General features: G+C 43.5%; 1 protein-coding gene across 2 annotated transcripts in view; it reads left to right on the top strand.

Moving 5' to 3' along the window:
- LOC134575567 (glutathione S-transferase P 1-like) overlaps positions 1–15,232 on the top strand; it is a 168,016-nt gene that overhangs the window by 42,447 nt on the left and 110,337 nt on the right. For both annotated transcript variants that reach the window (XR_010085695.1, XM_063434868.1), the window contains exon 2: positions 3,670–3,705. Coding sequence is in view for 1 of the 2 variants with exons in the window: in XM_063434868.1 (XP_063290938.1) it covers positions 3,670–3,705 (36 nt within the window). In the remaining variant the exon portion in view is untranslated. The remainder of the gene's footprint in view (positions 1–3,669; positions 3,706–15,232) is intronic.

Here is a 15,232-nt window from a genome sequence, read left to right as displayed (position 1 = left end):
GGTATGGGGACTCACCTGGGAGCCCAGGGAGTCCCCCTCCGTCCCCCATGGGCCATGTGATTGCGAGGTCCTTGCGAGGACCTCACGATCACATGGACGGCATAGCCGTCCAAGGCACTCCCCCTGCTGTCTGAAAAAAAATAATTAAAGCTTAACCCCTTAAGGACTGGACTGTGTTTGCGATGTTGTACATTTGCGACCAGGCCTCTTTTTACACTTTTGTGGTGTTTGTGTTTAGCTGTAATTTTCCGCTCTCTCATTTACTGTTCCTATACAAATTATATGTTGTTTTTTTCAGGACAAAAAAGGCTTTCTTTACATACCATTATTTATATAATCTCATGTAATTTAATTTAAAAAAATAAAAAAATATGATGAAAAAAATAAAAAAATACATGTTTTTTGACTTTTACTTGAAAAATCTTTTACTCATCTACAAAAGCGAATAAAAAAAACTGCTAAATAGATTCGAAATTTTGTCCTGAGTTTTAAAATATCCAGTGTTTACATGCTTTTTTTGCAAGTTATAGGGCTATAGGTACAAGTAGGATATTGTGGTTTCAAAACATACATTTTTTCAAATTTATCAATAGCGACATTGTAACACTATTATCTGTCAAAATTCTCTGAATAACACCCCACATGTACATATTTTTTTTGAAGTAGACAACCCAGGGTATTCAATATGGGGTATGTCCAGTCTTTTTTAGTAGCCACCTAGTCGCAAACACTGGCCAAAGTTAGCGTTCATATTTGTTTGTGTGTGAAAAAGTAAAAAACTAAATTGAACGCTAATTTTGCCCAGTGTTTGTGACTAAGTGGCTACTAAAAAAGACTGGACATACCCCATTAATACCTTGGGTTGTCTTCTTTTGCAAATGGTATGCCATCATTGGGGTAATTCTCATTCCTGGGCTACCATTCGCTCTCAAAGGCAATGTAACCAACCTGGCCATTTTCAATGTAAAAATATTTGACCAATATATTTGACCCTGTAACTTTCAAAAACGCTATAAAATCTGTACATGGGGGTACTGTTAAACTCTGGAGACTTTGCTGAACACAAATATTAGTGTTTAAAAACTGGAAAACGTATCACAACAATTATATCATCAGTAAAAGTGCTGTTTGTGTGTGAAAAATTTGAAAAAAGTCACTTTCACTGACAATATCATCGCTGTGATAGATTTTACTGTTTGGAATCACTAATATTTGTGTTCAGCAAAGTCTCCCGAGTAAAACGGTACCCCCCATGTACAGGTTTTAGGGTGTCATAGAAAGTTACAGGGTAAAATACAGTGCTAGCAAATTAAATTCTCTGCAATTTCAACCTGGGTTGGCAGGCAGGTCCCTCAAATTGCAATTAATAAAATTATTTAATTATGTAAAAATATTACATAGATACGCACGTAGAATTTAAATATATATGCACATTTATATATTTGAAGTCTACGTGTATATTTATATAATTATTCATGTAATTTTGCATCTAAACAAATGTATATTTCGTATTATTTTTATTTATTTATATATACATTGATAGATATATATACATATATATACATATATATACATACATACATACAATTTCATTCTAAGTATTTTGATATAAATGTATATATGTTAATATCAAAATACAGTTAGAATAACATTTCATATAGATATATAATTGTTTGTAATTTTTTATTATTATTTTTAATTTGTTTAATTTAATTTACTTATTATTTGTATTTTATAATTATATATATACACACAATATATATAGTTATTATATATATACGTGTGTAATTTAATTATAAGTGTAATTTTATATTAATATATGTACATATTAATATAAAAAATACACATAGTATGATATTATATATATGATTTATAGACATATATTATATAGATATAATATATGTCTATAAATCATATATATATATATATATATATATATATATATATATATATATATATATATAATTATTTTTTTATTATTAACATTAACTTTATTTTTTTTATGATTTTACACTAGCAGGGAGACTGCCTGTCAGCACAGGCAGTCCCCCTGCAGGCAGACACATGGACACCTATTGTGACCATGTGGTCGCTCTGTCTGGGCTGCAGGCAGTCTCCCCACAACGGGAGCACCGCCGATCGCCAGTTCAGGACCGTCATCGGTCGGCAACGCAAAAATGCAGATGGCGGTCCTGAACCGTCCTCAGTCCTTAAGGGGTTAAAACAGTGTAAAACAACATTATATATACATAGATCATATATATATATTTATTATATATATGATCTAAGTATATATATATATATATATATACACATACACACACACATACACTGTCTATGTGTATTTTAATACCAATATATATATATAAAAAAAAAAATATATATATCTATATCTATATCTATCTATATATATATATATATATATATATATATATATATATATATATATATATATATATATATATATATATATATATATATATCTCAATACAATGTTAAACAAAAATCTGCAAACCAGTCAAGCCATAAGACTTGCTTTTCCCACAGAAATCCCAAAACTGCAGCGATGTTACAACCGCAAAGAATTCTGGGCAGGCATATGCAAATTAGTGTAACAAAATCACATTTTTACCTCATTCCATTTTAAACATGGATTCCTTTTAATCTGTGTTTGCTGTAAACAACAGCTTGAAACAGAATATAGGAAAAGATGCAAAACCAGTGAACCACTCATGGACAGCTATATATTAATATTAAAATACACATAGACAGTATATGTGTATATATGTGTGTGTATATATATATACTTAGATCATATATATATATATATATATATATATATATACTTAGATCATATATATATATATATATATATATATATATATATATATATATATATATATATATATATATATACTTAGATCATATATATATAACATAACATACACATAAACATAACATACAGGGATATAATTTCTAATTAGTGGGGTAATAGCTGCTTGATCTGACTGCCATTCAGACTGGGTTTTTTATTTTGCCTTCTTTTGGATCAACAGCAAAAACATGTGAGGAAGGCTGAACTTGATGGAAGCAAGTCTCTTTTCAGCTATGTAACTATATAACTATGTAACTAGGGGGACCTGGCACCCAGACCACTTCATTGAGCTGAAGTGGTCTGGGTGCCTATAGTGGTCCTTTAAGCCAAGAATTTGGGGAGAATTTATGTTTAGGTCATTGTTTTAGGGTTAAAGGTGTGTTTGACAGAGAAATTCAGCAGCTGTTCTGTTGTATTGCAGTCATTTAAAAATGGGTTTCAACTATGAGATCCATTTGCAAATAGCAAAGACCTATCAGGGCGATGTGGTTTTATTTTGGTTGCTCGTGAACCTCAGAGACTTTTATCTGAAAATTAAGCAAATTGAGCAGAAGGAAAGCAGTGGAAATTTCGATTGCAAATTTCATATTTAGTGAGTAGACCTCAATGTGCTAAAATATTAGTTTGGATGATATTTGGCATGTTATTCTTCAGAGGTTTGGGATATCAGACTTTTATTAAAGTAATAATGTATAGTGGAACTGGGTTAGTAAGCAGTACAATGTAGGTCAAACTGAATTTTGATTTCTGTGCTAATATTTACCTCAGGTTAATTTCTAACTTTCATTTTGCAGTGCCAGAATACACAATTGTATCCTTCAATATCAGAGGTGAGTGGAAAATACACCCTTTTCTACTTCGAATTAACACATTTTGTTTCTATAATCCATTTTATTATGCAAATCATGTTTTGTCCTAACAGACTTAAGTGTTACATTTAAAGCTGCTCTTTTTGTAAAGATCTGTTCTCTAATATGAAATTTTACCCACATGAACATAATTAAGGGAAATGACTGATTCCAAATAGAAAGGCAAACTCATATTTCCTAAAGAGAATTCTGGTTTGAATTAAGTCAACTCAATCAAATCTGCATCGTTCAGCCTGATCCCTTCTGGGTAAATGTTAAAATCAGTGCTCTTTGCATCTGAATCCTACACTACAGGATTTTACAGATTGTATACAAAGCATAGAATACTTATAATTCACAAAACACTAAATTATTTTTATTTTTGCAAATAATTATAATAACAAGTGCTTTGCCTGCTGAAAGCCCTTATGCAAAAAAAAAAAACCCAAAACAAAACATTCGTAGGGTGAGGTTTAACCACATAGCTTCTTGCCAGTGCTGGCTAGTGCTAATAGCTGCCACATCAATAAGATAAAAATAATTGAAAGCCTATGGTATTCTGCTTACTGTTATTACATTTTCCATCTGGGCAGCTATTGGGACCTATAAATTAATTGGGATATTGAATAGAGTCTTAAATTCAGTAATGGTTAAAGGGAAACTCCAGTGCCAGGAAAACTATCAATTTTCCTGGCACTGGAGGGTCCCTCTCCCTCCCACCCACCAATCCCCAGTTACTGAAGGGGTGAATGAGCAGAAGTGGTCTGGGTGCCTGGAGTGTCCCTTTAATGGACACTTAACTGCCCACACCCGTGCCCCTACCCAGGGCCAGCTGATGGGGGCTCTAAAATAAATCCATGGGAGGCATGTCTGACCCCAGAAAGTTAGATTCACATGAAAAAAAAAAATAAATAAATTTTGAGATGGTACTTGATAATCCAGAAACACCCTTTAAATAGGGTATAGTGACACTGAGGTGATAGCTTGATAAAGGCCTCTGTATAGGCCGAAACATAGCACTTTTTGTACCAATAAACCTGCGTCCAGTAATCCTGAGTGCCTGGACCTAATTTATATAATCCAGAAACAAGGCAGATGCAAGACTTACGGTCAAGGTAGTTCCCGTTAAATAGTCTGAAGCAATTAGTGGGTTACAGGAGACAGCAAAAAAGCTCTGACTCATACTAAAAGTACTGTATATGCTGACACATAATGTATACATAAATTAAAAGTGTATAAGAGGTTAAGGTCAATATTTGTTAGATAAGTTGACCCACAAAATGGTGGATACCTTTTGGAAGTGTGGACCTGGCTTTGTGTCTTGCTTGAAGTTGGAGAAACAATAACAAAGATTTGTATTTCTGAATTTAGGTGGCTCATAACTAGTGATGTACCGAACTGTTAGCTGGCGAATAGTTCCCGGCGAACATAGCGTGTTCGCTTTCGCCACGGCGGGCGAACACATGCGCGGTTCGATCCGCCCCCTATTCGTCATCATTGACTAAACTTTGACCCTGTGCCTCACAGTCAGCAGACACATTCCAGCCAATCAGCAGCAGACCCTCCCTTCCTGTCCACTACAGTCCTGAAGGACTCATCTGATCTCTGCTGTAAGGACAGCACACCAAAAAGCCCTTTTTAGGGCTAGAACATCAGTCTGCTTTTCTTTTGTGTAATCTAATTGCAGTTGCCTGCCAGCTTCTGTGTCAGGCTCTCAGTGGATACTGTGCCCACTTGCCCAGTGCCACCACTCATATCTGGTGTCACAATAGCTTGCATTTAAAAACCCAAAAAATGTTTTCACTGTAATAGATTGAATAGCAGTTAGTTGTCTGCAAGCGTCTGTGTGTCAGGCCTACAGCGTGTACTCTGCCAACCTCTGCCAGTGCACAGTGCCACTAATATCTGGTGTCACAATAGTGTGCATTTAAAACCAAAACACTTTTTCCACTGTTATAGATTGAATAGCAGTTAGTTGTCTTCAAGCGGGTGTGTCAGGCCTACAGCGTGTACTCTGCCAACCTCTGCAAGTGCACATTGCCACTCATATCTGGTCTCACAGTAGCTTGCACGCATAGTACCACTAATCCCTCAAAATGACAGGCAGAGGCAGGCCACCCCGCAGGGGCCGTCGTGGTCGTGGTGCTGTGATTCCCTTTTGCCCTGGAATAATGCCCAATTTTCAGAGGCCACGTACCCTGAACTTGAAAAGTTCTGAGGACAGAGTTGACTGGCTAACACAGGACACCCAATCTTCTACAGCTTCTGCTCGGAACCTTGACGCACCATCCTTCTCCAGCTTAGCTTCGGGCACCTCTCAAGATACCACTCACCCGCCTGCCGCCACCACCAACACTAGCACCACAGCCGCTACACTTTATCTGTCAGAGGAGTTATTTACACATCCGTTTGAAGAAATGAGTGATGCGCAACCATTATCCGGGTAACCATCCAGAGGATGTAGATAACAGGGATATGTCTCAGTCAGGCAGCATTACACACATGGGCGTACGGTGTGATGATGATGATGTTGTACCCGTTGCTGCTTCCTTTGCTGAGTTGCCAGATACAAGTGAAGCGGTTGATGATGACGATGCGTCCATGGATGTCACGTGGTTGCCCGCTCGGCAAGAAGAAGAACAGGGCGAAAGTTCAGATGGGGAGACAGAGAGGAGGAGGAGACGAGTTGGAAGCAGGGGGAGGTCGTCTCAAGGAGCTAGTGGCACAGTCAGACAGCATGCATCGGCACCCGGGGTCAGCCCGACAGCACGCCAATCAACGCATGCTGTGTCCACCACCAGAATGCCGTCATTGCAGAGCTCAGCAGTGTGGCATTTGTTTTGTGTGTCTGCCTCTGACAACAGCGATGCCATTTGCAACCTGTGCCAAAAGAAACTGAGTCGTGGGAAGTCCAACACCCACCTAGGTACAACTGCTTTGCGTAGGCACATGATCTCACATCACAAACGCCTATGGGATCAACACATGAGTACAAGCAGCACACAAACTCAAAGCCACCATCCTCCTCCTGGTCCAGCATCTTCAGCCACGTCAACCACTGCTGTCCTCCTTGCCCCCTCTCAACCATCCGCCACTCCGTCTCTCGCCTTGAGCAGTTCCCGCTCATCTGCCCACAATCAGGTGTCTGTCAAGGACATGTTTGAGCGTAAGAAGCCAATGTCAGAAAGTCACCCCCTTGCCCAGCGTCTGACAGCTGGCTTGTCTGAACTATTAGCCCGCCAGCTTTTACCATACAAACGTGGAGTCTGAGGCAATCAAAAAATTTGTGGCTATTGGGACACCGCAGTGGAAGGTACCCGGACGAAATTTCTTTGCACAAAAGGCAACCCCCAACCTGTACTCGATTGTGCAAAAGGAAGTAATGGCATGTCTGGCACACAGTGTTGGGGCAAGGGTCCATCTGACCACTGATACCTGGTCTGCAAAGCATGGTCAGGGCAGGTATATCACCTACACTGCACGTTGGGTAAACCTGCTGACGACTGCCAAGCATGGAATGCGTGGCTCTGCAGAGGAGTTGGTGACACTGCCACGACTTGCAGGCAGGCCTGCTGCCACCTCCTCTACTCCTCCTACTCCATCCTCTTCCATAACCTCCTCGGCTGAGTCCTCTTCTGCTGCTGCGTCTTTCTCCACATCAACGGTACCCCCCCAGCTCCCCAGGTACTATTCAACATCCCAGATACGGCAGTGTCACGCCGTCTTGGGTTTGACTTGCTTGAAAGCAGAGAGTCACACCGGACAAGCACTACTGTCCGCCCTGAACGCACAGGTGGAAAAGTGGCTGACTCCGCAGCAACTGGATATCGGCAAAGTGGTTTGTGACAACGGAACAAATTTGTTGGCGGCATTGAAGTTGGGCAAGTTGACACATGTGCCGTGCATGGCACATGTGTGTAATCTGATCGTACAACGCTTTGTGCATAAGTACACAGGCTTACAGGACATCCTGAAGCAGGCCAGGAAGGTGTGTGGCCATTTCAGGCGTTCCTACACGGCCATGGCGCACTTTGCAGATATCCAGCGGCGAAACAACATGCCAGTGAGGCGCTTGATTTGTGACAGCCCGACACGTTGGAATTCAACACTCCTAATGTTCGACCGCCTGCTCCAACAAGAAAAAGCCGTTAATGAATATTTGTATGACCGGGGTGCTAGGACAGCCTCTAGGGAGCTGGGAATTTTTTTGCCATGTTACTGGACGCTCATGCGCAATGCCTGTAGGCTTATGCGTCCTTTTGATGAGGTGACAAAGCTAGTCAGTCGCACCGAAGGCACCATCAGCAACATCATACCATTTGTTTTATTCCTGGAGCGTGCCCTGCAAAGAGTGCTGGATCAGGCCGTAGATGAGCATGAAGAGGAAGAGGAAGAGTTGTGGTCACCATCACCCCCAGAAACAGCCTTATCAGCATCGCTTGCTGGACCTGCGGCAACGGTGGAAGAGGATTGTGAGGAAGAGGAGTCAGAGGAGGAATGTGGCTTTGAGGAGGAGGAGGAAGACCAATCACAACAGGCATCCCAGGGTGCTCGTTGTCACCTATCTGGTACCCTTGATGTTGTACGTGGCTGGGGGGAAGAACATACCTTCATTGAGATCACTGAGGAGGAGCGGGAAATGAGTAGCTCGGCATCCAACCTTGTGCAAATGGGGTCTTTCATGCTGTCGTGCCTGTTGAGGGACCCTAATATAAAAAGACTGAAGGAGAACGACCTGTACTGGGTGTCCACGCTACTAGACCCCCGGTATAAGCAGAAAGTGGCTGAAATGTTACCAAATTACAACAAGTCGGAAAGGATGCAGCATTTGCTAAATAAATTAAAAAGTATGCTTTACACAGCGTATAAGGGTGATGTCACAGCACAACGGGAATCTAACAGGGGAAGAGGTGAAAGTAATCCTCCTCCTCCCACGACCACGCCGGCAAGGACAGGGCGCTTTAAAGACGTGTTGTTGATGGAGGACATGCGGAGCTTTTTAATTCCTACAATATAAGTAAAGAAACAGTACATGTAGGGCTGTGGGATACATAGAGTCTGAATATTATCCCCACAGTCTACTAGTACAAAGGCAGCAATCCATATAATAAAATATAACTTATAATTATTAATTTAAAAATAATAATAGCATGGTCACAATTTATCAGCAATAGCACAGTTGCTATATCTCAATTAAAAATAAGATAGCAACAGGAGAGAGGGAAAAGAAAAAAAGGGAAGAAATAAATCTGATCGTGCCTATAGAAATCCTGGCACAGCAAGTAAGGGAAAGACAGGGTTAAATCAATTGCCCAATTGCCCAGTTGAGTCTCCCCACTTCCGTCTCCCAATCTCGCCAAACACTAAAAACTTTCCATCTCTAGTTGCTAACTAATAAGGCTGATATTAGAAAAATAGAAACAAGTCTAATCTAATCCAACTGGATATCTCCTGCGTCTAGTATACGATCAAAATTAAGAGAAGGGGTGGTTGTTCGAATCGAACTAATAGTAGCTGTAACATCATCCCTGTCTGTCCTTCCACCTCCTTCACTGCACTAGTGCCCGACGCGCGTTTCGCCGAGAGTCGGCTTTTCAAGGGAGAGAGTCGGCTTTTTAAGTCCTACGCCTCGCCACAGCCCTTTGGGATCCACCCTCAGAGAACGACTCGACCGACATGTAGCAGACTACCTCGCCTTAACTGCAGATATCAACACTCTGAGGAGCGATGAACCCCTTGACTACTGGGTGTGCAGGCTTGACCTTTGGCCTGAGCTATCCCAATTTGCGATAGAACTTCTGGCCTGCCCCGCTTCAAGTGTCCTGTCAGAAAGGACCTTCAGTGCAGCAGGAGGTATTGTCACTGAGAAGAGAAGTCGCCTAGGTCAAAAAGTCTAGATTACCTCACCTTTATTAAGATGAATGAGGGATGGATCCCGAATGAACTGACAGTGGGCGATATATTAGACTAAAAAAGGCCTGATGAGATGAGCTGCCTTGGGCTAAAAATGGTGACCCTATGTAGGGGGAACAGTCCCTATTCTGCTCTGTGTCAGTGTGTATCAGGGTCCCTGAGGACAGGTGTCAATCCATATCTGCCAAGTGACCCTATGTAGGAGGAACAGTCCCTATTCTGCTCTGTGTCAGTGTGTATCAGGGTCCCTGAGGACAGGTGCCAATCCATATCTGCCAAGTGACCCTATGTAGGAGGAACAGTCCCTATTCTGCTCTGTGTCAGTGTGTATCAGGGTCCCTGAGGACAGGTGTCAATCCATATCTGCCAAGTGACCCTATGTAGGAGGAACAGTCCCTATTCTGCTCTGTGTCAATGTGTATCATGGTCCCTGAGGACAGGTGTCAATCCATATCTGCCAAGTGACCCTATGTAGGGGGAACAGTCCCTATTCTGCTCTGTGTCAGTGTGTATCAGGGTACCTGAGGACAGGTGTCAATCCATATCTGCCAAGTGACCCTATGTAGGGGGAACAGTCCCTATTCTGCTCTGTGTCAGTGTGTATCAGGGATCCTTAGGTTAGGTGTCAATCCATATCTGCCAAGTGACCCTATGTAGGGGGAACAGTCCCTATTCTGCTCTGTGTCAGTGTGTATCAGGGTCCCTGAGGACAGGTGTCTATCCATATCTGCCAAGTGACCCTATGTAGGGGGAACAGTCCCTATTCTGCTCTGTGTCAGTGTGTATCAGGGTCCCTGAGGACAGGTGTCAATCCATATCTGCCAAGTGACCCTATGTAGGGGGAATAGTCCCTATTCTGCTCTGTGTCAGTATGTATCGGTCTCTGAGGACAGGTGTCAATCCATATGTCAGGTGTCAATCCATATCCATTGTGATTTAGGAATGTTAGATTTATGCCCTTTATGGATTAAAACCAGACTCTGCATCAACTGTGTAATTTTCTATGGGAGTTTTGCCATGGACCCCCCTCCGGCATGCCACAGTCCAGGTGTTAGTCCCCTTGAAACAACTTTTCCATCACTATTGTGACCAGAAAGAGTCCCTGTGGGTTTTAAAATTCGCCTGCCCATTGAAGTCTATGGCGGTTCGCGAACGTTTGCGGAAGTTCGCGTTCGCCGTTCTCGAACCGTAAATGTTATGTTCGCGACATCACTACTAATTATATGTAATTAATATAATAGTAAAATAAGTGTATAGTGGTTAGATGTGTATATATATGTAAAGGCAGAGCCTGGAGTTGTGGGAGGGGCCAGTGCTGATATAAAAACTCACCCTCTGCCCTATACTCCTCCTAGGCTTTCGTTTCATTTTGAGCGTGACGTCACTTCCGGGTATTCTCCAGCGTGCAAACAGATGCGAGGGCCGCGTTAGAAGCCTAGCAACCGACCGGACTTTATTTCCGTTCTGCAGTACAGTGAGTCGTTATATGGGGGTATTCCTTTTCTGAGTCCCCTAGGAAGTAAGGTACTGGATGTTCAGGGCAATAGGAGCCATATTTAATTTCTATAGGCCTCTATGCCTTCTATTAGTGGTCCCGCGAGGCCAACACCCATCCTCCTACTCGGAGGTATTCTGCCCTCGGTCCAACGCATAGCTAGCCGCCTCGCATGTTGCATAGAAAGGGACTCACCTGTCACGGCCAATTCTATTTTTCTTCTACTACTCACTGAGAGGCCAACACCCCACCACTACGTTCTGTGGTATAGCCCTCGGCCCAACGCATAGTTAGAGCCTCTCAAGCTGCTTGGCACTAGTAGGGCCTCACCTATCACCAATGAAGCTAATTTCTTCGCCACTTGGCACTAGTCAGCAGCCAGTACCTACACTGAAACATTCTAAATCTCAATTTTCCTTTGTAGTATGTCTCAAGCTCCAGAAGGTGGAGACGAACTTTCACTCCCTCACTCCCCAACTAGGTCTGGTTCACCTTCCAGAGGACAAGAATCTTTCAGTCCATCGCCAATTAGGTAATGGACCATTCCGCACATACAGGCCGAACTACGAAGGAGGAGCATAGCATTTTTTTGGCTACTGCCAGGAAGGCGGAATTGTTCAGATTAATGTATACGAACACCGATAACACCGGAGCTGAGGAAGGGTCTAGTGGCACCAGGAACATGCCTGAATTACAAACCCTGATGGACACTCTTCTCTCCTCCATGGGCCAGATAAGGGATAGGATTGATAGGTTGGAAGCGGGACATACAACAACTGACCCCACCTTTGACCAGCGCCATGTCCCTAGCGGCCGCTACGGCAATTTTACAGGGTAATGTTGTGTCTCCAGTATCACAGTTAGACACACTAATGATCACACCTGCCCACATGGTGCCCCTTCAGCTACGTAAAGATATCCTGGAAGGTAAGGATGTGAATCTTATATCACTCCTCATTGCTTCCCAGAATATAGTGGAGAACAAGACCTATGCTTATGGGGATCTATCAGTAGTCCTCAAGGCCAGGGATCCCAGGCTCAATAAAAAAAACTGACCATTCCTGAGTTTGTACTGGCATTTGGGATTTACAGAGATGTAGTATGTACAAATTCTCCTCAGAGAAGAGAAGAATTGGATACATACATGCACAAGCTGGTTGACTTGGGGCACAAGTACGGCGGATATGCTTTCTATGATTACCATAGGTCTTTTTCAGCTAAGGCAGCAGCAACTCTGGCCCAGTTTAATTCAGTGATTAATTGGAGTAGGCTGGAAACAGAGTTGCTTTGCAGGCATTTCGCCGGCCTCAGGACACCAGCTTGTGCCTGGTGTTCATCTACCTCCCACAGTACCAACTTTTGTCCCGCTGACACCTCGGTTGCAGTGCAACAAAACCCTGGGGTGCCTGTAAGGTCAGAGAGATTGCTAAAGGACAAGCTTGGCAGGCCCATTGTTTTTCTCGGGAAATCCCAGATATGTAACAATTTCAATGCTGGGGGCTGCGGGTTTAGTGCTTGCAGGTTGTTACATGTGTGTACTCAATGTTTCCGTGCTCACTCCAAAACCATGTGCCCTAATAAACTAAATGCTAAACATATTTCACACCTGTTGATATTTTCCAGTTGTCTCAACTATTAGCATCTCACCCTTCACCACAGTTCACTAACTTCTTGGTCACGGGGTTTTCAGAGGGCTTTCACATGGGTGTTGTAGCATTACCAAGTCGGTATTACTTAAAGTAATAATTTACTATCTGCTGTCAACGACCCAAGTACAGTTGATTCACTGTTAACACAGCAACTGGATGAAGGGTTTGTCATAGGCCCCTTTTCCACACCCCCATTCTCTAGTTGACATACAAACCCGGTTCGGTATTGTAACGGGAAAACACTCTTCAAAGAAGAGACTGATCATAGATCTTTCTGCACCTCACTCCTCCACCATTCCCGGTTTAATTTAATTAATCCCTTCGGAAGAATTCTCATTGCAGTACACCACAATAGAAGACGCAGTACAAACCATAGAATTCAAAAAAAGGGTGGGTAGTGAGAGCACACTATATAAAACTTTACCCTTTATAATAGCATATAACTTTCTTGTTGACCTAAAAACAAAAATAAAAAGTACATGGGGTAATAATGTAGCGATACAATAAATACAATGCTACTATTGGGAAAACTCACATGGTCATGAGCCACTTAAAAAAGCTGACTCAGGGGGGCGTGGCCTAACCACCGAAGCGGACAGACGCACGGCCTCAGAGCTCCGGCTAAAAACGGGGAAAAAAACCCTTAAAATAGAGGTGGCCCACGAACAAAAGACGCCCAAAAGGCTCCCAAACGGCTCCCAACACTCACCTGATGGGCAAAAAAACAAAGAAACTGAAGCCCGACCGACCCCAGAAGGGGAGAAGCATTGGGGACCTATGGCGGCAGGCGCATGGCGCCCAGGAGTCTGCAATGGCGTCCCTCCATGGCGGCTGCTCCGACTTCTCCGATGGGATGTCGGAGGACGGAGACGAAGACCACGCATTGGCAATGGTGCAGCAACCGGCAACGTGAGCAGCGCCTTCGAGTGGATCTCCGGATGCCGCCCCAGTCACCCTAGCAGCCATCAGGGAGATCATGGCGGATTTCCATACTAAAATCTCGGCGGATGTGGCCTTGATTCGAGAGGACCTGCGGGGCCTGACAGGCCGCCTCGGAGAGATGGAACACACAACGCAAACCCACACACACAGCAAATTAAAGTGGTAACACAACGGGTGGAAGAGCTCACGAAACAGAGCGCAAAACACGAGAGCAGATTTGACACCCTAGAAGATAAATGGAGACAGAGGAACATCAAACTCAGGGGTGTTGGAGACGGTGCCGCCAGAAGAACTCCCACACTTCGCAAGGCGCCTTCTGACAGCCATACTCACGCCGAAGCAGGTTAAAACAATTTTACTAGAGGGCATATTTCGACTCCCGAAACCACTCAAGGCACCAACCGCGGCCTCCGGGGACATAATACTACAGTTCCAGACCCTCAGAGACAAGGCAGCAGTAAGGGCGGCCGCTAGAGGGCAAACCCCCTACGATTTTGAAGGAATGTCCTTAACCCTCTTTGGTGACCTGTCGGGGGGTACCCTTGCTTGGCGACGGTCGCTCCGACCTCTTACCTCCCTCCTACGCAAGAAAAACATCAGCTATCGCTGGAGCCAGTCTCGTTCTTTACAGATACCACGTGGGGACACCATCATCACCATACGGGACCTGCCGGAGGCATCACGCAACTTGCAAGCACTGGGACTGCCATCGGACTCACTGGGCCCGACAAACCCTCACTGCTGGGACCCCGGGGCGACTTGTGACTTTGTGCCCAGAGATCAAGCGCTCAGAGACAAGCCTACAACCTGCCAGATCACAGACCTCTGCAAAACCAGACCCTTTTAGCGTGCAAAACTGGAGCCAGGACAGCTCGCTCTCTAAGCTCCGCACAGCGGCCACCAACTCCAGTGTTCCAGCTAGCTCGCCACCTGACGAAACCGGCTGAGCTAGTTTATGGGACTGACAACGGGCTGGTAACTTTACTTGATGACCTGAGTAGCTAATTTTGCCTTTAAATGCCATACTCCGAGCAACATGTTTTTTCATATTTAGCTTGTTCATTTCTGCTGTCTCTCCTTATGCTGTCTAATGACACTGTGGGGCAACTCGTTCATTAGCCAAGTGTCGTTAAAACTGCATTATTGGTACTACGTTGTTGCTACCAACCTGGTTCTTGCATGTTTATGTGACATAGCTACATCTAAAACTGAAGCACCGACTACACTACTGCCTGTCTTAAATCTAGGGGATAACACACAGGGGCTACACTTACCCTACACATCCCATATAGTTTAGAGGGCCAACGATACCAATAAGCCTACTGCTATATAACTAGGCTCGCATGTAATTCGGTGTCCTGTCGCGCACACCTTACTCTCAGCGAGACACCACAAGCAATACAAGAGGTTCACAGGCCAAAGCTCATCCTCTCACTCACATGAGTGGCGAAATTACAACAGGCCCCTCTATGAAACACCGAGCAGTCAGGCTCCCCGACTAACAAAGAGC

Source organism: Pelobates fuscus, chromosome 10, assembly GCF_036172605.1.
Source record: "Pelobates fuscus isolate aPelFus1 chromosome 10, aPelFus1.pri, whole genome shotgun sequence".
NCBI lineage: Eukaryota > Metazoa > Chordata > Amphibia > Anura > Pelobatidae > Pelobates > Pelobates fuscus.
The sequence above is the reverse complement of the archived record's forward strand: the minus strand, read 5'-3'. Positions and strand labels throughout refer to the sequence as shown.